General features: G+C 39.7%; 1 protein-coding gene across 8 annotated transcripts in view; it reads left to right on the forward strand.

The window, feature by feature from the left end:
• The first annotated feature begins 14,207 nt into the window (after positions 1 to 14,207).
• The window catches only part of TUB (TUB bipartite transcription factor), a 248,535-nt gene continuing 238,381 nt past the window's right edge, over positions 14,208 to 24,361 (forward strand). For all 8 annotated transcript variants that reach the window (XM_073347462.2, XM_073347464.2, XM_073347469.2 and 5 more), the window contains exon 1: positions 14,208 to 14,422. In XM_073347462.2, coding sequence (XP_073203563.1) covers positions 14,367 to 14,422 — 56 coding nt within the window. In that variant the 5' untranslated portion in view covers positions 14,208 to 14,366. The remainder of the gene's footprint in view (positions 14,423 to 24,361) is intronic.

Genomic DNA, 24,361 nt, shown 5'->3' on the forward strand with positions numbered 1-24,361 from the left:
CCAATCACTTGTCATTATTTATCACCGGTGGAACAGCTTCACCAGGAAAGGCTGAGGGAGCCCTGCATTGGAATATCTCAGGGGTTAGGGCATGCTTCAGAGAGGTAGGAGACCCCTGTTCAGATTCTTTCTTCCCCTCTGCCAAAAAGGGAAAATTGACCCACAAGGTCGCCACAACCCAGGTGAGTGCTATTACCACTGGGCTAAAAGTTGTAAGGTGGGCAGTGGCATCACTGCCTCTGGACAGATTTTGAATGGGACACTATCTGGTAGGCGTGCTCAAAAGCTACCTACCAGATTGACTCCCACATGTGATTTAGGCAGCCAAATGCTTATCTTCCCCTGGTTTGTGGATTGCTCTGGGATTAAGGTGGGAGATTGATGTAGGGCTGTATAGAGTGAGGCAGCAGTGCTCATGCTCAGAGGCAGAAATGTAGGTGCCAAATGAGTTCTGGCACCTACAGGGTTTGGCAGGAGCTGTATGGATTGTGGTTGAGCCAAAACTGGGACTTAGATGCTTAAACCCAAGACTGAGGTGCCTAAATGTGGGGTTTAGGCATCTAACTACATTTGTGGATCTGGGCCCTGCCTCATTCTACCTCTCTGAGCTTCCACAAATTGTACCAGAAATTCTTTCCCTTAGCCACTTGATTTGTACTGTTACTTAACAGAGGTGCGTCTTGTAACTGCAGTCAGTTGGGAACATCCTTAATGTTCAGCTTTCCTCCTGGCTGAGTACAATGCGACTCAGCTCTGTGAGGTGGACCACATACCTGGTACAGTACAGACTTACTAAAGGTTTATTTTAATCTGTGGTTTATCTAATTTGTAACTTAATTTAAGAATTTTTTTTAAAGAGGAACATTTATAAAACCCATATTGCCACATTTTGCAACTTTCTTTGTTAAATCTGGAAATCTTCCAGATTACAGCCAAAATAGCGTGTGAAGAAACATGACGGTGGTAAGGGCTCTTAGAGCTAGACAAATAATGGAAAAAGTTTCTGTGAACATTTCTTTGAGTTCAACAGTGAATTTCATTTTGATGGAGTTCACTTTCTGCACCAGTTCAAGTACTCAGGCTCCACCAGCGAGGATCCTTGGAAATTTCAAATGATATATCCAATTGTGAAACTTGGACTTCTTACTCTGAGTTATGCTAGTCATCCAGTCAGGGAGCAGAAACAATGCCATACAATTTACATAACAAACCAGCATGCACTGCAAATATTCATGGAGTATTTGCCAATGATTATTCATTTAAAAACATTCAGACATTTATTTTGGATAACTAATACATGTGAGAATTTTACAATTTATCAGGGTCAATTTGTAAACTGAAACAGCTCGTATAAATTATTTGTTGCAAATGGTTCACTTGCCTGTTGTGGCTAGACTGTAATGCAGTCATCCCAAGATGTAATTGTGCCTCCTGTTTCAGTTGTTTTACCGATCTTTAAGCAAACGGCATCTTTTTAATAAAATAAGAGATCATAAGAATGGCCAGACTGGGTCAGACCAAAGGTCCATCTAACTCAGTATCCTGTCTTCCAACAGTGGCCAATGCCAGGTGCCAGAGAGAATGAGCAGAACAGGTGTAATCATCAAGTGATCCATCCCCTGTCGCCCATTCCCAGCAAACAGAGGCTAGGGACACCATCCCTGCCCATCCTGGGTAATAGCCATTGGTGGCTTTATCCTTCATGAATTTATCTAGTTCTTTTTAGAACCCTGTTACAGTATTGGCCTTCACAACATCCTCTGGCAAGGAGTTCCACAGGTTGACTGTGCGTTATGTGAAAAAATACTTCCTTTTGTTTGTTTTAAACCTGCTGCCTATTAATTTCATTTGGTGGCCCCTAGTTCTTGTGTTATGATGAGGAGTGAATAACACCAAGTTGAAAAGTCCCAATTTTCTTAATCCCTCCTCATATTGAAGCTGTTCCACAACCCTAATAATTTTTGTTGCCCTTTTCTGTACCTTTTCCAATTCCAAAATATCTTTTTTGAGATGGAGTGACCAGATCTGCATTCAGTATTCAAGATGTGGGTGTACCATAGATTTATATAGAGACAATATGATATTTTCTGTCTTATTATTTAGCCCTTTCTTAATGATTCCCAACATTCTGTTAGCTTTTTTGACTGCCGCTGCACATTGAGTGGAACTGTTTTCAGAGAACTATCTACAATGACGCCAAGATCTTTCTTGAGTGGTAACAGCTAATTTAGACCCCCATCATTTTATATTTATAGATGGGATTATGTTTTCCAGTGTGCATTACTTTGCATTTATTAATGTTGAATTTCATGTGCCATTTTGTTGCAGTTTTGAGAGATCCCTTTGTAACTCTTTGCAGTCTGCTTTGAATATAACTGTCTTGAGCAGTTTTGTATCATCGGCAAATTTTGCCACCTCATTGTTTACCCCTTTTTCCAGATCATTTATGAATATGTTGAATATTACTTCTATGAGGACAGATCCCTGGGGGACACCACTATTTACCTCTCTCCATTCTGAAAAATGACTATTTATTCCTACCGTTTGTTCCCTATCTTTAAACCAGTTATGGATCAATGAGAGGACCTTCCCTCTTTTCCAATGACAGCTTACTTTGCTTAAGAGCCTTTGGTGAGGGACTTTGTCAAATGGTTTCTGAATATCTAAATAAACTATATCCCCTAGATCACTCTTGTCCACATGCTTGTTGACCCCCTCAAAGAATTCTAGTAGATTGGTGAGGCATGATTTCCCTTTACAAAAACCATGTTGACTATTCCCCAACAAATTATATTCATCTATGTGTCTGACAATCTGTGTCTGAACTTTGTTCTTGACTGTAGTTTCAACCAGTTTGCCCGGTACTGAAGTCAGGCTTACCGGCCTGTAATTGCTGGGGTCTCCTCTGGAGCCCTTTTTATAAATTTGGCATCACATTAGCTATCCTCCAGTCATTTGGTACAGAAGCTGATTTAAATGATAGGTTCAGTCTTTGACCCTTAGTTCTTTGTTTAGACTGCTAATAAGGGTTATCAGTTAATAGAGTTTATATAACAATCTCTGTAATAGGAATTGGAGCATGAGCCCCAAACTCATTTTACACAGGTCACCAAATAGCCATTATGTGATATTAATTTTATATGAATGTTCATTCACACATAGGCCATTATCACCTTGTAACATGTTCTGACCAGTGAACTAGGTGTGGAAGATTCCATAGCTCATTACTAATACTGTGAGCCATACAGCCTGTTGGTTAAATACAATGTCAACTAATTCCATCTTAGGAATCCTAGAAGGCTGTGTTAGACATCACATTTATGAAGGAAAAAAACACCCCACCCATCACTGGCTCAAATAACTATATCCAGGATAGGTAGAAGAAGAGGGAGCTGCATAAAATGAGTGGGATTAAAAATGAGTTTTGATGGTGATTTTTAAGTAAATTACATTTTTAAAATTGTGTGATTTTTCTAATATTCTGAATTAAAAATCTGAGTGTATTTTTAATAGCTGGCTGAGAAACATTACTTTTAAAAACTGGCCTAACTTGATTTATGAGTTTTACATTAAAGCAGAATTCGAGTTGTATTCTGAACTGTCAGAAAAAATCCTTACATCATCCTATACGCTCCTTTATGGTTCTAAGCATACCAAGAATGTTCTGGTGAATTGGATTAGTTGACCCAACACAGCATTTCGATCTCTAATTTCTATACTAATTCACATCCATCTTTGCAACACAGCTGGAAGTTTTAAAATAGTAACTTTTCTGAAGTGCAGGAATGAGGAAATTGGACTGATCCTTTATGTTATAAAAAGAAATGTGTGGCTAAATGTATGTCTTTGTCTTTATTGAAGGTGTTCTAAAATCAACATAGTAAATAAAGAAATTTGTTCATATGCTAATTGGAGTATAAATTCAAATCATCTATGGGAACAGAGAGGTAGCTAAAATAAAGCAAAACTCAGTCATTTGAAAAGTCTTTAATTTGCAGTCAAAAAAAGTAGTCATTCCATAAATCCATAATCTCTAGATCCAAAGAGTACTCTGGCATTATGATACTAGGCAAAGCCAACCTTTTCCTCAAAGTAAAATACTGCTTTCTTAATTCTCTTGCCTCTCCATGACACAGTGGTCACCGTCCCACATCAACTCCTGCCAGTGATCTACACATGCTTTGCTTCTTTAACTACATGAATTGGAGAAGGGAACGGGAGCAACGGGAAAACTGGCTGCATCTCACGGAGGTCCCTTTCAGGATCTCTTCCCTGTATAGCTGGGTATGCACTGCAGGGATTTCCCTAGATCCCCCTCCCCCGGGGGGGGGGGAACCCCCTTGAATTTTCCCAAACCCCTCCCCCCCCACACCCCCAGTTTCATGCAGTGTTGCCAATTTAGTTGTTGGTTGGAAATTTGAATTGAAATTCAAACATTAATACACACTTTAAAAGCATACACAGCATATGAGAAAATACTTGTACCTGAGAAAGTATAATGGGTTTGAAAAGTGTGAACAAAGACTAACTTCGTCATACAGCTGTTATTTATGACAACGTTGGCACATTTGTTTTGGCAATGTTGGCCTACTTATAATTTTAAATTATGATTTGTAAGCAAGGTCTGAATGAGCTCTCCCCTGACAGTTAGTGATGAGCAAGGAGAGAGGAGAGGCTTCAAGACCAGACTGATTTTACATGAACACACCTACCTTGCCTAGGTATCCAGCAGACAGAGCTGTGCTGCCCAAGTGATCAATTTTGGCTGGTGTTGGGTTACAAATCACTGAAGTATTAAATGTGGGAGTTATGAAATGTTATCCTTATTGTATGAGGAAAGGGCAGCAGAATTGTCCTTAGCCTGAATGAGGGGGTCTCCTCCAGTGCTTAATTTGTGCTAGGGTTTGCCAGGGCTGAGCCATGGCACCTCTAAGGCTTGGCAGTTCATAGCCCTGGGACCTCTGGGCCTGACAGTTCAGAGCCCCGCCACCTCTGGGCTTACCACATCAGTTATGAAAGTAACAAACTTGCTTGAGCTCCAGCACCTCTTTCATTACAAATTAAGCACTGGTCACCCTCAACTGAACTGCACTCCCTAAGAAGGAGGTTTGGATGCCAGATCCTGGTGGAGAGATAGGGTGGGGCACAGGTGTTTTGCTTGGTGGCATGGGCTCTGCCTAAGAGTCACAGGCACTATTTGACCTGTCTCTCTTTGCTGTTTAGAGAGAGAGCTGATTAGGCTTAAGTGACCACAAAAGCTGAAATCACTGATAATCAGGACTAAGTGCTTAGATCTGTTGCAGGACAGTGTTTCTGTGGAAGAGACAGCCCAGTCTGCACCTGCTGTGAGGTTCCCCCACTGAGAGTTGAAATCCTTGAGAGCTGGGTGGAACCTTGAGAGACTGACTTGCAGAGGTGGCAGCAGAAGGTGATCGTGCAGGGACATTGGGGTGGAGCAATAGAGTGAACAGTGACAGGACAAACAACGGCGGCTAGAGCATTGGACGATGTTTTAGTGACTTCGCTCCAGAATGCTAGATTTGTGACTGGGAAACTTTATAAATATACATTTCCTAGTAGGCCAAGATTTTAAAAATGCATTATTTGCCAAGGTCATTATCTCACATAGTCGCTATCTCAAGAGGTCATTATCTTGGGGAGTTTCTGTACTAAACACTTCGATTATTATAATTTTTCATGTAAGAATGGCATATTGGGTCAGACCCATGGTCCATCTATCCCAGTATCCTGTCTTCATACAGTGACTATTCCAGGTGCTTCAGAGGGAGTGAACAGAATAGGGAATCATCGAGGGATCCATCCCCTGTCATCCACTCCCAGCTTCTGGCGAACAGAGGCTAGGGACGCTCAGAGCATGGTGTTGCATCCCTGCCCATCCTGGCTAATAGCCATTGATGGACCTAACCTCCATGAACTTCTCTAGTTCTTTTTTGAACCCTGTTATAATGTTGGCCTTCACAACATCCCTGGCAAAAAGTTCCAGGGGTGACTGTGCATTATGTGAAGAAATACTTTTCCTTTTGTTTGTGTTAAACTTGCTGCCTATTAATTTCATTGGGTGACCCCTAGTTCTTGTGTTTAAGTGAAGCGGTAAATAACACTTCCTTATTTTCTCCACACCAGTCAGATTTTATAAGCTTCTATCATATCCCCTCTTAATCGTCTTTTTTCAAAGCTGAAAAGACTTTTTAATCTCTCCTCGTACGGAATCTGTTCCATAGCCCTCATCACTTTTGTTGCCCTTCTCTGAACCTTTTCCAATTCCAATATATCTTTTTTGAGCTGGGGTGACCAGAACTGCATGCAGTATTCAAGATGTGGGCATATCATAGATTTATATAGTAAAAGTGGAGGAGCTTGGTTTGCCAGACTGATCAGCTAAGCCAATACTGACCACCTATATGAAAAGGCTGCAAAACACCATGCATTTGGACTGCGTCAACATACAGAAAGCCTTATAAGACATTCACTGTCAAAGCCAAATTTAGAAGAACTTAATGAGGTTGTTAAGAATGCTGGAGACACAACTAAATTTATGTGAACCAATATGGCTGTTGCACCATACTTGCTATTTAAGCAAGAGATACCACACACTACAAACTGGAGGCCAATGTTAAGTGCATTGTCACTTGTTAATTCTGAAGTTGGACACTGGTTTCGAACAAGACTGGCCAATACTCGCTATCTTTCTGAAAAAACTCGGCTATCTCTCTAGAAGCATGCGGTGCACTCAGCAGTTGAAAAAGTGAAGAACTCTCACCATATTCAAATTATGTGCATACATGGCTGACGAATGCACCAATGCAAATAGGCATCAGGTATTAAGTCATTGCATATGTTATCCTGATGTCTGTTGTAGACCAGGAGATGCATTCTAGATGTTCAGGTTATAGAAGACACATCAGCTGCACCTGTGACATCTTAGAAGAGTTAAATGCTTGTAAATTGAACCCCAAACAAATGGCTGCTTGTGCATTTGATGGAACTACAAACTTCTCTGGAAGACATAGCGGAGTTAAAGCTTTGCTCAGAGAAAAGAGTAACACTAATCTCTCCTATACACACTCTGCAGAGGCCATCTACTCCAGCTAACACTAGTACAAGCTGCAGAATCTTCAAAAGACATTAAAAAGCCACAAATGTAATGGTTTTTTTATACTCTTTTTTTTCCCAGCAAGAGTCCAAAAGGACTGAACGTCTTGGAAACAAATAGAAGATACACGGGGATTGAAGTTCAAATTAGTCCAACCTGGGAAAACCTGTTGGCTTTCTCATGAGAGATTCTTGGCTGTTGTCTTAAAATTACTGCAGATGTTATTACTGGCTTTGGAAAGTATCCCCCAAGATAGGACAGATCTAAGTAGTGAGGCTGGTGGACTACTTTTATTACTAAGTTGAGAGAAGACTATTGCCATTCTCTCTCTTGTAAGTCTACTGTTGAAACCACTTAGGTCATTAATCAATGTCATCCAGGCATCTGCTACAACAGTAGTAGATCTTTATCCAGCAATAGAAGCTACACTTGGATCTATCTGACATATCCATTGAAAATGTACTGGAAGAAGCAAAGGCTTCAGTCTAGAAGTTGACTAATGAAGATCCTTAAGTGATGAGGACAAGAAGTGTTTAAGCCAGTTGAAAAAGTACACAGACTTGATTCTTACAAATCTACAATAGCAATTTCTGGATTCTACTCAACCTCCATGTAGCTTTTACAGATGCCTGTCTTATAAAACACGTATAAGTGAGGCACTACCAGCAATAGGGCTGTTATGTGATCAGGACAGAATAGAAAATTTTGAACACAGAGTGGAATAGCATATGATAAATGAATGAAGATTTAACTTCAACTTCTTTATCATCACTAGTGTTTTGACCTAATCTTTTTTCCCGGGTTGAAAGAAGTAGGAATTCATCTCTTGCTACTCCCAGTCACAACAGCTACAGTTGAGCGTTCTTTTTCCTCATTGAACAGAATTTTGTGTTCTGAAAGAAGTTATCTTCTTCTGCCTGATCATGAAGTACTGGAAGTACCGGACGCACAAGGAGACACCAAAGTGCAAAATTACAACAAGAAACCAAGAAGGATGTAGTTATAGTGCTTCATAGTAGGCTTAAGTAGCCAACTTTTAATTTGTGTGATTTTAAAATATGAGTTAAATCTAATAAAATGGACATGAAACATTTTTCAGTTTTTACTCTGGTGCCATACAGCCCAGCTTCACCCTCAGTCTCCACCCTCGTCAGCCCTCACACACCCACCCCGAATATTCCAACATCCCTTTCTTGCCCCCCAATTTCAATTCCTGGGGGAAACACTGGCTTGCACTCATCTCAGTAGAGCTAGTTGGAAACTTTCTGTCTGAATTATGCAAGAGAAAAGGCACTTTTTGCAAATCAAAATTTCCAAAACTTTTCTATTTTTTATTCTGATTTTTGAGTAATGTCCCCAAAGTGAACTGAAACATTTCAATTTCAGGAATATCAAAACGTTTTGATTGGAAAATGTGTCAAAATAAAACCTTTAGATGTCTTTGAGTTACCTTTTGGAATTTCTGTTCCACTGAAAAATTTTAAAATTTTGTCTTTTCATCCTGATGTGGGATGAGAACAAATTTTGAAAGTCAAAATTTTCCACAGAATGGTAATTGTTTTCCAGCCAGCTCTAATTCTCAGTATCCTAAGGGAAGATGAAAAGAAAAAGAGAAGCAACCCACTAGTTAAACAGGAGAAAACATTGTGGAACACTGCAACAAATGATAAATTCATAGGAGTGGAGAGAGAGAGGAACAGGAAATAATAATGCCAGCTTCAACCTCCTCAGGCCCTACTACTCAAAGGCACCAATACTCCTATCAACTCTCTCAGGCCCGGAATCCATTTAGCAGTGGTTTGCATTACATGACATCTGTTATGCGAGGGACAGACCATAAGGTGACCTTAATGGTATGGATCTGCTTGCAGGACAGAATCATTTGCAGCATCCATTGAAATCAAGTAGGTACAAAATAGTGGACTTGATTTTCATGTACACTAAGGCCCCTTTTGTAACCTTCCGGCATGGTAAGAGGTCCTTAAAGTGGGGTAAATTATAGGGAACAGACCTACCCTGAGACCCCTTTGCAGTGCTAGAGCAATGTAAGCCTTAGTCTTAAAAAGACTAAGACCTGGCTTATGGGCTGATGCTGTGGGGCTAAAAATAGCAGGGTAGATGTTCAGGCTCAGACTGGATCCTGGACTCTGGGATTCTCCCCACTAGATGGGTTTCAGAGCCCCAGCTCCAGCCCAAGTGGGAACCATCTATAGGGCTATTTTTACCCCTGCAGTGTGAGCCCCACCAGCCTGAGTGAGTTGGCCTGGGCTTTCAGACCTGTGTCTGGGGTGCTTTTTGCAACTTTTTTAGACACTATGTGTTTGCTCCTGGAAAGATCCATGAGCTCTGATAAATTAAACAATCTACAGGCCTAGCAATGGAGGTGAGAAATGCTGTGTGTGGATATGATGCAGGGTGACTGGCTTGGATTCACTGTTGCAATCTGCAATAGTGTGATGGAACCAGTACAAAATACAGCAGTGCTCCTAACTAAAGTAGATGAGGCTGTATTATAACTTTCTATCTAGAGGAGTTCTTGGTTACCATATCTTCCTTCGCCCTGTGTTTCTTTTCACCCCTTCATGTCCTCATTGTATGTGTTCTATCCTCTACTAAATGCCATCATTTGCTATCTCATTACTCCATGTCTGAACATTCCTTGTTTACTGTAGCATAAACAATTTAAAGGGCATCATGGACCATTCACCACAAGCATGAGGATCAGTGATCCAATAGTCAATGCTATGTCTATCCCAGCAAAGTGAGCAGCTTTGCATCTCAGCACTGAAATCCATGGCATTCTTGAGGGAGAGAGGAGATGCACAGACTATTAAAGGGTTTTCAAGACTTGTAACAAGAAATTACTGTATGGTTGGCCAACAGTTCTGGGTATGGCCTATTGATAGCTTAGTTTTAAAACTCCGCAGTGAAATGTGGTGTGCAAGTTCTGTTCTTTCTCCTGAAGGAAATCCATGTCGGAAGCAAATTTGCAATTGCTATGGTTTTTTTTTTGAGGAGGTCAAAAAATATTTAGGCTGCATTTACTTTTCTTTTCTTTCCCTCCACTCATAACCAAAATAATCAAAGTGTTGCAGTCTCTAGCTCATAATAAGGACTGGACTATAAAGATTATATTACCAAATAAAAATCAATGGTAAATATTTTTAACTCCTATTAGTGCAGTAGAGCTAACACTTCACTGGGAGAGTTAATTGGCTTCTGTGCTGGCCTGGGGATCAAAAATGTTCACTAAGTTCCAACTACAGGATGGCATTGCACATGTGACTGAGAAGAATGTTTGACTTGCAGAATCTTTATTATCGGTGGTGATGGATGGGCCAGGAAGGACCCAGTTTGACTTTCAGATTCAAAGATAATCTTCAGAGTTGGCATTCAGAAAACAATTGTGCTTGTAAACTAACAGATTTGATGTGGAAGCCATGACAAGCATTAAGCATAGGAACCCCATAGTACCGTTTTTATAGTCAGTTTTCAAAGTAGACCTGCAAAGTAATTTATTTTGCTCTTTCCTCTACCTACAGAAGAACAAAATCGCATACTCCTCTTCACCATCATGAAATCACTATGCGTAGCGCTGGCCTGAGAATTCTGGCAGAGGTTAGTCAGGTGATCCTTTGGGAACTACCAAAAGGGTGAGTTGGAGTGGAAGCAGGGGTAAGAAGAAATCTTCAGGTTCCAGCCAGCCCCATTGCAGCAGAAGCTACGTACAGCTGTTTGTGCTGTGATCAGTGCATGCCTGCCCATGTTCCGTTTCTGGCAAGGATCAATTGGCCTAACTATTAGGATCTGGGAGCTGTTAGGCCTCCAGCCATTGGGCACATGTGACTGCATTCTGGTGAAAAATTATTATGGGCCTAGAGCCCTGCAAATCTGTGGATAGCCACTTTATATGCACAGACCATTTTTGCGTACCATGGATGGATGTGGATCCAAATTTTATATCTAGAGCCCTGCGAATCTACGGATATTCACTTTATACCTGTGGACCGTTTTTGTGGATCACAGTTTGGATCAGGATATAAATTTTGTATCTGTGCAGGGCTCTGCATAGACCCTAATATCCTAATTTTACAGATGGGGAAACAAAGGAAGAAAGGCTGGGTGATGTGACTGGGCCCTGGGAACTCCTCACTGTAAACTGGCAGGGGGTACATCATACTGTGTGTCAGGCCTGATGTGAGTTACTTATTGCCCCAACACACTGTTAGCATGATATTCATTTACAAGATGACTTTTAATATAGCATCTGAAAACTATTAACATGCTGGTCATTAATATCACTGAAACATATAACAGTGGGTGTGAAATTATGGGTACTTGCTGATATTATGTTTTGTAGTCTGTAAACAAACAGAAGGAAACCAGGCTTTTCAACATAAGAACGGCCATACTGGGTCAGACCAAAGGTCCATCTAGCCCAGTGTCCTGTCTTCAGACAGTGGTCAGTGCCAGGTGCTTCAGAGGGAATGAACAGAAAAGGTAATCCTCAAGTGATTCATTCTCTGTCGCCCATTCCTATGTGTATTTACTTGTCTGACCCAGTTTGAGAGCAGAGGACAATGAAAAATAAATGTACATACAAGGTAAACAAAGCCATCAAGCTAGCAAGTGGGGGGAGGGAGAATGACTGCTTTAAAATCATGATGAGGGGTGCAATATGCAGCCCAGGAAGCCTTCCTGGCTCTTGAAACAGAGACTATGAACATTGGTGCAATATAAGGGGGGAAAAGAGACATTCAAGTCATCCATCTCCCAAGGGAACAAAGAAACCAGCACTTTGATTCTGTGAGGGCTGGATCCTGGCTGCAACAACCAGTCATGCCGGAGATTGCTAACAACTTGATGTGCCTAAGAAACTGTTAGACAAAGCTATAACTTGCTAGAATTAAATTTTACACTAGAAAACATGTTTTTTTGTTTTGTTTGTAGCCCTTCCATATCCCTTTCATTCTAAATCACTTAAATCTATGTTTTGTTAATAAAAATTATTTATAATATTATTGTTTTACTACGAATCCTCACAGTGCTGCGTATTAAGATGGAGGGTAAAACCCCAGCTGAGCTAACAAGCTGTTGTGTGTACTGGCTCTTTGGAGGCAGCAAACTTGGTGCTACCTCTGTGAGTATCCAGTAAGAGGGACTGGACACTGCGAGAGAGACTGTTTTGAGGAGACTCAGGACCAGACAGGCTGTTGCAATCACCCAGCAAGGAAAACCTGGGCTGGTGGAAGACCGGGTGAGGCCATTTGTGCTGGGAGCAGGCTGCTGGTGTCAGGGATCTGAGCCAAAGCTGCACAGCCCAGAGGCAACCAGGGTGACAGGGCAGGCAGTGACACAACTCCTTACTGGTCTGGGTGAACCCCCAAAGTGTCACATTTCCAGAGGAAGTCAGAACTGGAATGCAAGAAGTCTTTCTTCCAGCCCATGCTTAGTCCACAGACAATGTTGGCCCCTCCTAAATCGTGGCTACAAACCATGCTAACTGCTTAGCAGAGGAGCCGGCTTAGTGGGGAGGAAACTTGCAGTGGCCTAGCCCCACTTGCCCTTCAGTTATCATTGGTGATCTGGGTGGCACTGCTACCCACAGCTGTGAAACAGCCTGCGGTTCTTCTAAAATCAAGAGACTTTTGGCCATACATTTCATGGGTCCCACAGGCCAGCTCTGGACACTGTGAATATCCCACGATCTTCAGAAAGATTCACAGACGAACTTTCCTAGCAATAAGTTTGTTTCTGAGGCTTTCCCCGTAGGAAACGACTACAGACTGTCTGCTGTTGGTATGGAAACTTGGAACATCCCTGCCATTTCCAGGGCCCTAAAACCTTGGGGTGGAGGAAGTTGATTTCATCGGTTTTGCAGGCCTCAAAGGCTGCCTCTACTCAGAGCTGAATGACATTTTAAGACGTTCGTTGCAAATTCATTTCTGTCACTGAAATCCAGCTTTATGAATAGTGTCATTAATGTTGGCACTACAAACTATACTGAAGGGGTGGGAAGAAATGCTCTTTCTGCTTGGAAAAGCCATCCAGAGGGTTCATTTTAAACAGTTACTCCTGATGTGTGAGCTACGCCAGCCCGATCTCAGCCCCTTGCAATGACTTAGTGTTAGTCAGCAAGCCGGTGGGGGGAGTGAGACACCCCTAAATAACAGAGCTCACTTTCAGAAGTGACGCCTTCCTGAAGCAAATGACTGCTTTCTGAGACTGGGGACTTCAGCTCCCACATTGTAATTTTATACGTTTGTAAAGTGGAATCTCATGGTGGCATGGAATCTTTTCCTGTCCTGAGGCAGTCGTGGCAGACTGCTACAAATGTGCTGACTGTCCTGTAGGAAACATGGGAAGATCTGCCTTCTCCCTAGTATGCTTACACTGTATGAAACCAGTGATGGAAGTGTAACATGCCACACATTTTGAAGAATTTCCACTATAATCCCAGAATGAGGAGAGCTGATGCATGCTGAGCAAGGGCCTGATCCCTTTGACCTCAATGGACTTTGGATCAGGACCCTATAAACTGGCTCTTTTCCTCTGAAACAGATCAGACGGTCGTGCTTAGGTATGTTTTTAAGTGGGATCTTCCTGCGAGGGAGGAGTGGTCATCTTTGCAAAGCTGTCACAGGGAATGATGACTGAGGTTTGAGGTCTGTAGTTCTGTACATAGAGGATTTGATTATTGCCTGTTTGAAGGATAATGTTTGAAAGACCCAGGGATTAGGCTATTGGACAGGGGAAGGGTGATGTCAGAAAGATGGAGCTGTATCTGTGGAAACAAGAATAAATAAAAAAGAAATTTTGCTGTAGCAGGAGGTACATGAACCACTTCTATTCATCCCCGTTTACAGAATATCTTTAAAGCAGCTGAGCACTATTACATTGCTTTCACCTGAACACAGCTGTGCCGAACAACCTGCTGAAAGCATCCTCCTGGTGTTTGCACAGAACATAAACTAAAGCCTGAGAGCAATCCTCACCTCCTGAAAAGACAATGGTACATTCCTTAGATTGCGAGTCCCAACTGAATCAGTGGCTGTGCATTTAATTCTGGTCCCACCTTGCATGGCTGTAGGTATCATTCAGCATCCTTGCCGTCGGTTGGTTTTCAGAGGCAGGTGTCTTCTTTTTAAAACAACCTTCTTGTCCATCCCTCTCATTAATTCTCACAGACAATCAGTGGCTGTGTGCAGGAAAAGCAAGAGATAACAGAAGTGCAGCAGCTGACACCCAGAGAATGGATGGTGTCAGTAGCAACAGGACAATGTCATACAGTAGATGGAGTTATGACAGGTATTGTATGTCTTAATTTTTTACCTTGCTTCTTTTTGCTATTGATAACCAAGGCAAAGCAAGTAGAAACTGAATCTGAGATCCCCTATTTTTGCCTTTAAAATCTGAATGATACTTTTGGAATATAGGTCTTCTAATTATATAGGCATGGCTTTTTCTGTTAGACTGGATGTTGCTTTGAAAATTAGAATGTTTGTTTCATCTATCTATTGTCGCAGAAAGTGGATTTATTTTCACCCGGGTAGCACAAGATAATTATTTTATTATTTGATGTGGGGAGAATCATTAGCTATTTGCATACAGATATTTCCTGGACTTTTTCAGCAAACACTTTGATCATTAGTTTGAAATACAATGACGAATGAGACAATTGTTCATACAGACCTATGAAAAGAGGCATTTGCTTGTCGATTCCATTCAGAGTTGATACCTGGGAATTAAATAATTTTAAATGCTGGAGCCTGAGATGTGCAGGTTTTCAGGACTTCAGGTGTTTGTGGTTGTGGTGGAATAGTGATACTTTCAGACAAGAAATCTGAAAAATTCTATATAACAAATGTGCAACATAGAGCTGGAAAATGCTGGTTTAGGTGTCCCAATGAGGCAGTTATAAATTAGACTGTATTTTGTGTCAAGATGCAACTATTTACATGCTTTTATTCCTCCACCACAGAATGTGTAATGGTAAAATTTTGTCCCATTAATTTTCTTTTCATGTGGCTACAAGGTAACTTGCACAAGTAGAATTGAGCACGATTCATGATTATGACTGGATAGGTCTTTTAATAAAATACCCCCACACTTATAAAAACAATCTTTAAATCTGTAAATTGTACACTTGGGACTGGATTTATGTGCTAATAGGGCTGTCACTACAGTGAGTCAGTGTGACAAAAACAATCATCAGAAATAATCCTTGAAAGGTTTATGAACTGAAAAAACAATGCATTGAATGGCACCCACATTGCCTGTGTGTGTAAGGTCACATGGTTTATACACACATACACGGTGTGTGCTCATTAACTTTGTGACTGAAAATCCTATATACATCAATAGAAGATATATGAATATCATTTTGTGTGTCACAAAATGTATTCCAGATCATGTGGAGGAGAGTGGAAATGTGTGTATATGTATGTGTGTATATATAGGTATATTTATGCAAACACACATACGAAAGGATGAGTTATACAACATGTTGTGTTTGTATGCATATATTCCTGTCCCCTCCCCATAGAAAGCAGACACTTTCTTGTCTCTTATGCCATGTCCTAAGTAAAAGCATCACAGCACCATGATATACTTGATTCTATTCCATGTATGCCAAGTTTTGCAGCTGTTATACCTTAATCCTATAGTGTATGTAACAGAAATTTCAAGAGAATTAGTCTTAGATGTGTTTTCTTTGTGTCAGTGTGTTTGCTTTAACCACATTTACAGCTTGAGTCAGTTATCCAGTTCACTGTCACAGAAATGAAAACTGAAAAGTCTCTCTTGCTATTTATTAGCATTGCATTCAGTATGTGTGCTTTGCTCATTTCTGCCTCGTTTCTTTGCTCTCTGAATTATATTTTGGGGAAGAAATGCAATAATTCCATGTCTCAATTGCACAGCTTCCAGATAGTTATGAAAAATTTCAGAAACACAAGGTATATGAGCCAATGCCTGTGTAATTTTATTCTCTCCCAGTTGCTAATGCTGGAAGGTTGAGGAATGAATTGCTGCTTTTTCAACCATATCTCCTTGCTGAAAAATGGTGCACAGTTGTTTTTGTACATTGAAACTGTCTTCCTACATTTATCTACAAGAAGATGCCCAGTACAATTATAAAAAAGATTACTCCTCTCTAATATAAGAAACCTCATTGTGCTGTTTGTATTTGAGGCACTGTACATGATCCATTTTTGTTGATCTCATTGAATGCAAAAAAAAAAGCTGTCGGGAGGAGATTACTTATTTCTGTTAGCATAAAAACATCTCAAGGAATAAGCAGGTTCTAGTCATGCTAATATAGTGTCCTTTGTTCCTGTGGCTATTTTGGGTTGCTTGTTACATTTATACAAATGACCAACCAGGCTGGAAGTTAATGAGGAATTGCTCAACATAGGTCTGTGCTGTTTCTCCTCTTGTGAGAAATGCACCAAACATAAGTATACAGTGTGTTCCAAATGTACTCTTTTTATAGACTTTCCCCAACTCCCCCATTTTTACATCTATCTTACATTTTCCTTCAGTTGTGCATCTTGGAATTTCTACCCCAAGCATTCAAAAATCATGAGTCAGGTCCCCCCAAAAGCAAGAGACTGTCGTAAAGATCATTACACTTAAAAACCACGGGAAGTATTTTTTTAATTTGCCTTTTGAATACTTAGGGTGCAGTCAGGTCATATTGTCAAGCTTTTCTCTGCAACCAAGAGGGCGAGAAAATTACTTTAAAAAAACTCCAAAAGCTGTGATTCTCCTTTAATCACTTGCCAACAGGAACTGGGGCTTTGAGAAACAAACTAAATATGTGAGACTCATGATGAAATCATGAGAGTTGGACACCTGGTGTAGGGGGAAGTTAAAGTTCTTCTAGTCCTGATAACTAACGTATAACTTATTTCTACTCTGGGGAGGCAGCGTGACCTTGGGCAAGTCACCTCACCACTCTCTGCCTTGGTTTCCCCATCTGTAAAATGGAGATACTGATTTAATTTGTAAAGCACTTTGAAATCTGCCGATGAATAGCACTATACAACCCTTAGGTATTATTATTGCTCCTTCCAAAACTATCAAAAAGTAAAATAAACTCCACAATATATTTCAGAGAGGAGAGGAAAGAGAAGAGATCTGTTACTAAACTACTGCCAATTATCATGAAACATTATGACTGGCTATCCTGGTAACTTCTTGTTCCCAAGATAAGTGGACCACCGTACCTCAAAAATATAAAGGCTCTTTTAAAAAACAAACATATGCAACAAACCTTATGCGATTGACTCTAGGTCTTTGCTATTCTGTAAGAAACATTTTATGGTAAATAATGTGTATGAAAAGTCAGTCTAGTGATCTGAGCAGAGTCAAGCCAGGAACTCCTGAGTTCCAATCTCAGTTTGGACACTGTCTCCTGTGACCTTGTGATCCTGGGTCAGGGTATGCCTGAACTGCAATCACAGAACATAATTGCAGCACATGTAGACATACCTGAGCTAGCTTTAATTTAGCTAGCTTGGGTACTGAAGTAGTGAAGCCACAGCTGCATAGGCTAGCGGCCTGCGTAATTACCCAGGGTTCTGGGGAGAATTGTATAGCCCACATGAAAGCCTGGGCTGCTGCAGCTTCACTGTTCCAGTACCTGAGCGAAGTACATTAAAGCTAGCTTGGGTATGTCTACACGAACTGTCAGCACACTCGGACTTCAGTGTAAACATTCTTTCTGTTTCCCCATCTGTAAAATGGGATAACAATACTTATCTCCCTCCTAAGGAGGTTAGGAAGATTAGTTAATGTTTGAGGAGCTCTGTAGGTGATAGTTATTGTGACATTTCTCATTCTTTTTACTCTGGATTTTGCTATGCTCTGTGCTCTTTTATATTTTATTTTAAGTTAGCAAGCTTAAAGAGTGATTTCAGAGAGAGAATAAGAAGGGTCTTCAGAGGTAGTACTAGAGCAATAATCAACCTTAATAGGTTTCCTTCCCACGTCTACTTAATCATAGGGGTTTTCCCTGCTGTGAATTTTGGTTAGGTCTCATGGCGCATGCAATAGCTTTGCAGATAGGGGACTCCTTTTGAAGTTAGCTGTGATGTGATTTCAGAGAGCTTTTAGGAGATATTAAAATTATATAGGTTCCAGCTAGAATGTCTGAGATGGGAGATTCCCAGTAGCAGTGGGGTTGGCAGCAGTAAGGCAGGGATAGGCATATCGATCTCCCCAAATCACATGATTTGGGATTAGAATGCAAGATCCAGCTCTGCCATTGACTCACTGAGGGACCTCACACAAGGCACTTCTTCTTTAAGTCTCAGTTTCCCTATATGTAAAACAAGGCTTTTCATACTTACTCTCCTCACAGGGGTGTTGTTGGGATGAGTTAATATTTGCACAGTACTCTGAACAATCAGTGCTGAGTATTGCTATTATCACATTTAAATATCATCATTTGTTTTCTGTTGGGGATAAACAGTAAGTATTTTGATCATCAAAAGCTGCTGTACATACTTTAATGATGGGACAACTTAATTCTTATTGTGGGTATTCATCTGCAAATTTTTAGTCAGAGTTTTCAAATTTAGTCATTGGAATTACAATTTACAAACTCCTTACCCACTACTTTGAAGAATTACTCCATAGAAACAGTACTGCTAATTCCTGTGTGTGCCCTATGGACTAGCTCCCAACTGTTCCTCCTTTAGGAAAGATGTCATTTTAGTGGCAAACCTATCTCTGTTCCACATCCATCTTGTGGTAACCTCACATTACTGTAAATTAACTTTGTAATACCAAGATATAGACCAGGGTGGACAAAAATTGATGATTGAAAAAAAAAAAAGATGTAAAAAAAATTTTGTATTTTTTAAATTTAAACGCATTTTTCATTTAAAAAAATAAGCCTGTTTAAAATTCAAATTCAAATAAACAATTTGTGTTTAAGGGCTAAAATCATTTAAATTAATGAATTAAATAAAAAAATAATATTAAGCGGGGCATGTTTGCTGATGAAGTTTTAAAGGAAGTCAAACCACTGTACTAATCCAAGCCACAGGCTAAGCACCTGAATCCACAATTTGTTGAAGTGCTAAACCAGCTTCCGACAGCAATAGCAGGTATTTTCTTCTTTTCAGTTTATTCAACAAGTTCAGTTCAATTACTAGTTCATTCAAAGATAAGGAACTAATTGGAAATTGGGGAAAAAAGGAAAGCTTGTTTCTAGTCACCATGTCCTTCAAGATTTTAGAACTAGTAGACCCCATCCTCTCAAACCTCATTTTTATTCATAGAATGGGAGAGGAAAACAATCAGTTCATTAACTACAGATGATGATAGTTGTTTTTATTATTTATTTTGTATTATTGTAGCACCTAAGAACCTAATCATGGCCAGGATATACTACTTCCTTTTTTTAATAATCAATTTTAAATGCAAAACATGGTTTAATAATTTTTTTTCTTAAGTATACAGAACATTTAAGGTAGCTTCATTTAACTAATAACAATTTTAAAAAGTGGGTTCGGTGCATTTTTAATTGAATTTCAATTTTCATTTAAAGGGAGCTTGATACAAACCCCAAGCAAAAAATTAATAATCTAGTAACTAAAAAATGCATAATTCAACACTTTTTGTGGCATTAAAAATTTAAATATTAAGAATCTGAATAAATGTATGTTAAACTATAGAATAGCTTAAATAAATGTGTATAGATAAATGTATCCTCCTCATCAGCGAAAAGAAGTTACATGTTTAGTGTAATGGCTATATTTAGTTGCAAGTCAACGTGTTAATAGTTACCAACCAGTGAGAATCAACCTTTATTTTGGAAAATAACTAGAGTGTACAAATGCAAAACAACATTAAAATGGATACTTTAAATCAAGGTTTCCTGCTTATTCATTTAAATCATGGTTAAAATCGGTGATTTAAATTGCTGTAATTTAAATTAATCCACCCTGTTATAGACCATGGTTTTTGCTAAAAGAAATTAATCCCAGATTGTCTAAAATTTCTTGTACCAATCATTTAATGTCCTTCAGTTCAGATGTTGTCCCAAATCATTGTACTAGATGACGTGTGTGCGTGTGTGAGAGAGAGAGAGATTCAATTAAGGACTTGATTCAGGAAGGAAAGTTGTGTGTAGTATCACAAGCATACAACATCAAAGACGTTTTTCTCCATGGATCTTTCTTTAATTACAGATTGTAAAGAGCCTGATGCTGCAGTATTTGGAAATCTAAAACACGAATGGAGGTCTGGGTCCAAAATATGCAGTTCCCATAGGGTCTGGAGCAATTAATTTAAAGAGGCACTCCAAGTATTTACATATTAGCTATCAATTTTTGAGCACATTAAAAAGAGGAGGGGAGGAACCATAACACCAAGCTAGCAGTCATCTGCACTGGTTACTGAAAATGTACAGGTTTATACCCATTCACTGCCATCTGCAATTAAATAAAAACTTGCTATAAAAGAATCAGAGCGGCTGCTCAGAGAAATAAAGCACAACTCCATTTGTCATGTGGTACACAAACTATTTTAAATAAAATACAAGTGTCCATGTTTCCAGGAACTTGGAGGAGAGTTTGGCATTTCTGAAGTGGGCTGATTACTTGTTAGGAGAGAAGAAGTACAGTCTTACCCACAGGACACTCATTCTTAGAATGACTTACTCACAATATGCACTGAGTTCTGATTCTACCTGAACTAGGCTGTCAGCCTGTTTCCCAAGCTTTCACATTTCTGTTGCATATAAAAACCCTGGTCCCAGGTCAAAGCTAAACCTATTCTACCATCAGCTCTCCTTCAGTTCTCCATGCTGAGCATGCTTTTGGCCAAGACTATCTTTGGTTCTAAACAATTTTGCTTCCCTCTCCTTGCCAATCTGTCTAGGATTGTCTTTCTAATAGAAGATCAGATTTTGCCCGCATCACTGACACGATGTGGTTCTTTTCTCTGCAAGAAGTTGCCGCTGAAACCAGTGGGACTAGTTACACAGTAAGGCCTTAAAATGTACACTGGTTTAAATAAATCAGTATTAAAATCTAGTTAAACTGGGGCAAGCCTCTGTTGTAGACTCCAATTGGTTTTACCTTTGATTATATCAAATCAATTTAAATCTGTAAATTAATTTACCAGTGCAAGCTAAATCAATATCAGCAAGGGCTAAACTGCTTCATGTATGTATATATTTGGGGATTGCACTCTTAACTAGATAGAATTTGAAATTGATTTAGTTAAACTGATGCATTTTTCCATTAGACAAGGCCCAAGTTACCACTAATTGTGGTTTAAAAAAAAAAAAAAAGTGGTGAAAGGAGCCATTTCATTAGATTACGGTTTGAAAGAGTCTTCTCCTTTTTGCCACAAAAGGTGCGCCAGTGTTGAGCTATTAATTTGGTTAACTCCAACACGGTCAGGACACACCGAACTTCTCCCAGTGACCTTTGTTTAACCCTTTCATGGCACATTTATTATTCATGCAATACTGCATTTCTTTAACCCCCATCTGCCACATGAATATTTTATTTATGCATTTACATTTAAAACAATAAAAAATATGCCTGTCCAAGGCCCTAGGTGCCCGCACACAACTTTAACAATGTAATAAATACAGTGAATTCCCAGCAGCATTAAACTAATCCACTCAATAGCAACTCAGCCAGCCAGACACATACCCTGTATGTCTGCACAGCAATTTTTAGCCACTCAGCCCAAACCCTGCAAGCCTGAGTCAACTGATCCAGGCTCTGAGACTATGTGCTGTGGAATGTTTGTTGCAATGTATATGTGCCTATTGAAACTCCTTTCCACTCCTTCATTGCTGTGGGAAGCACATCCTCAGCCCTCTCAAAAAACCTGATTGAACAGGAGTCTTTTGCAGCTTGCTCAGAAAGTCACCAGATTCGGGCTCTTTTTGTTGGAGTAGGGAGTTCCTGAAGCCCTTGCAGAGATTGTCCTGAAAGCAGCCCTCTCTTTATAGTGAGGGGGATCCAGCTCAGACACCCCTGCTGATGGCAGCTATGTCGGTATGGCATGGGGAACGAGGCAGTTCCTCAAGTAGGGCTTTATAGGTCATAACTAACCATCAAATTCAAAGACAACCAATATTGCTGTATCGGAAAACAAACATTTTTCCAGGTTTTACTTTATAATATTTTCTTGCTGTAATTTGAGAAAAAGAATATAGTTATATATGTCAGTTTGTTTTTAAAAATTAGCAGAGTCAAGAAATTGTTACAGAAATATTTTTGAAGTGGAGCTTCACGGTTCCACCAATTAATCTGAGGAAGGTGGCAGTTTAGCAGTTTCCCCCTCCCTCTGCATTTAAAAACCAGGTTTCTAGGTAAACCTTTTTCCCTTCGGTCTGTGGATTTCTGCCATGCTGGGTCAGCTATTCGAATCATAGCATTTTGGAATGAGTTAATTGGTTTAGGAGAGTTGTCTCTTCTACCAACTGGCGATTGTGATTTGTGCTGCAACTAAGAAACGGGTCATTAGCCCTTTGTATCTCTCTCATACAGCATCGATTATTTTTTGGAAAATTAAACACTGATGGATTATCTGAACTCCCTGACCTCTTTCCAAAATGTCCTAATTTTTGGACAAGTCCTCCATATGTAACACAATCTGCACGTTTCATTACAATTTGGGATTTAAACGTAATGCTTTTAGGGTACGCTTTAGAAACTGCAGGTTCACTTGATCACAAGCCTTTTCCATATCTAATAGAAATAGATTAGTTAGGTTGATGAAACTGGTTGAATCATTTCCCCCCCCCCCCAAAAAAAAAAAAAAAGAAAACAATCAGGTCCAGAACTCTGTGAACGTAGTCTGGTAACTGCCTATTTAACACACAACCTATTTTATCTCTGAAAATCTATCTAGGCAGTATTTTTCAGTCTATTTGAGAAGACTGAAGTGTGATGCTTAGTGTGTTGATTTAACAAAGAGATCACAGTTGGATAGGTCTCTTCCAAGTTGCGATAGTGCTACTATTTGGCCCCTCTCAGGTACTGAGGATCGCGTACTCTTTTCACTTCTCATTAAAGATCTCTGACAGTTGTGCTCTGAACTCTGGGGGAAACCATCCAGGCTTGTAGATTTACTGTATTAAGTGATTTAATGATCATTGTCAGGTATAAATGCTCCTGGTCTATCTGATCTATCTTATGGAGCTTTGCATTAATTCTATAATCTTTTATTTGTTTGGGATGTGCTGGCATAAAGCCTGCTGTAGAAATTTGTAAATGCCTCACGTATATCCTTTGGCCTTGAAAATGATGGTGGTTAATGATTTGGTTTCTTCCAGACTGGAGGTCTGGTTTTTATTAGCTTGTATATTTTTTTAGTCCATTAGCAAGTAGCCTATCACTTTTGTTGCTTTTTTCATAATACTGTTGTTGTTTTGTAAATCTGATAGCCTTTTCAGTTTATAGCAGGTTTAATTTACCTCTAGCTTCAATTAGGCTCTGGTACAAGCTCTGGGATTGATTTGTCTGATGTATTATTAAGTCTTTCTGCTTTCAAGAGGTTCTGGTGTCTTCTTTTCTAACCTTAATATTTTAGGATTAATCGCTTAATAAGTTACTTCTGAGTTCCAGAGAGGATTCTTTTTAACCAGGCTCACGTTCTTTTTTTCTGAAGTGTAATTTCTTCTCTAATGTTATGGATTCTCTCCTGAGCACATAAGAAAGAAATGTTTAATCTCCATATGTTTTAGGTGTGCCCTCAGTTTCTAATGAGAAGCCAGTTGACACATGATCAGACCAGCACATACACTCTAGTTTAGCCACAATAGTGTTATTAAACATTGATTTGGAAATTAATAGCATATCAATTCATGTTTGTATTTGCTGTGGAATTGAATAAAAGGAATAGCCTTTTTCATTTGCAGTGAGGCATCTTCAGGAGTCACACCAATCATGTGTACCTACTAGTAGGTTTAGCTCCTTGCCTGACTGTTTCTCTTGCTGTTTTGGTGTCTGATCTGTCTACCTTTAGGATCCGGGCACAGCTATGACCCCACCCACTGTCACAATATCCCCTTCTCCAAATTCTTCCAAGAGTTGGGAGAATTTTTTTTTGAAAAAGAGCAATTGACCTCTGCTGCAAGGGATAGATGCTTCCTAAAGTTAGTATTTTGATTCCAATTGCACCTTTAATCAACAAGCATTTACCATCTTAGCCTATGGTTATTATTATGAATAATAGTGTTTACTGTTGTGGTGCCTAAGGGCCAGCCAA

This window comes from Lepidochelys kempii, chromosome 6, assembly GCF_965140285.1.
Source record: "Lepidochelys kempii isolate rLepKem1 chromosome 6, rLepKem1.hap1, whole genome shotgun sequence".
NCBI classification, from domain to species: Eukaryota; Metazoa; Chordata; order Testudines; family Cheloniidae; genus Lepidochelys; species Lepidochelys kempii.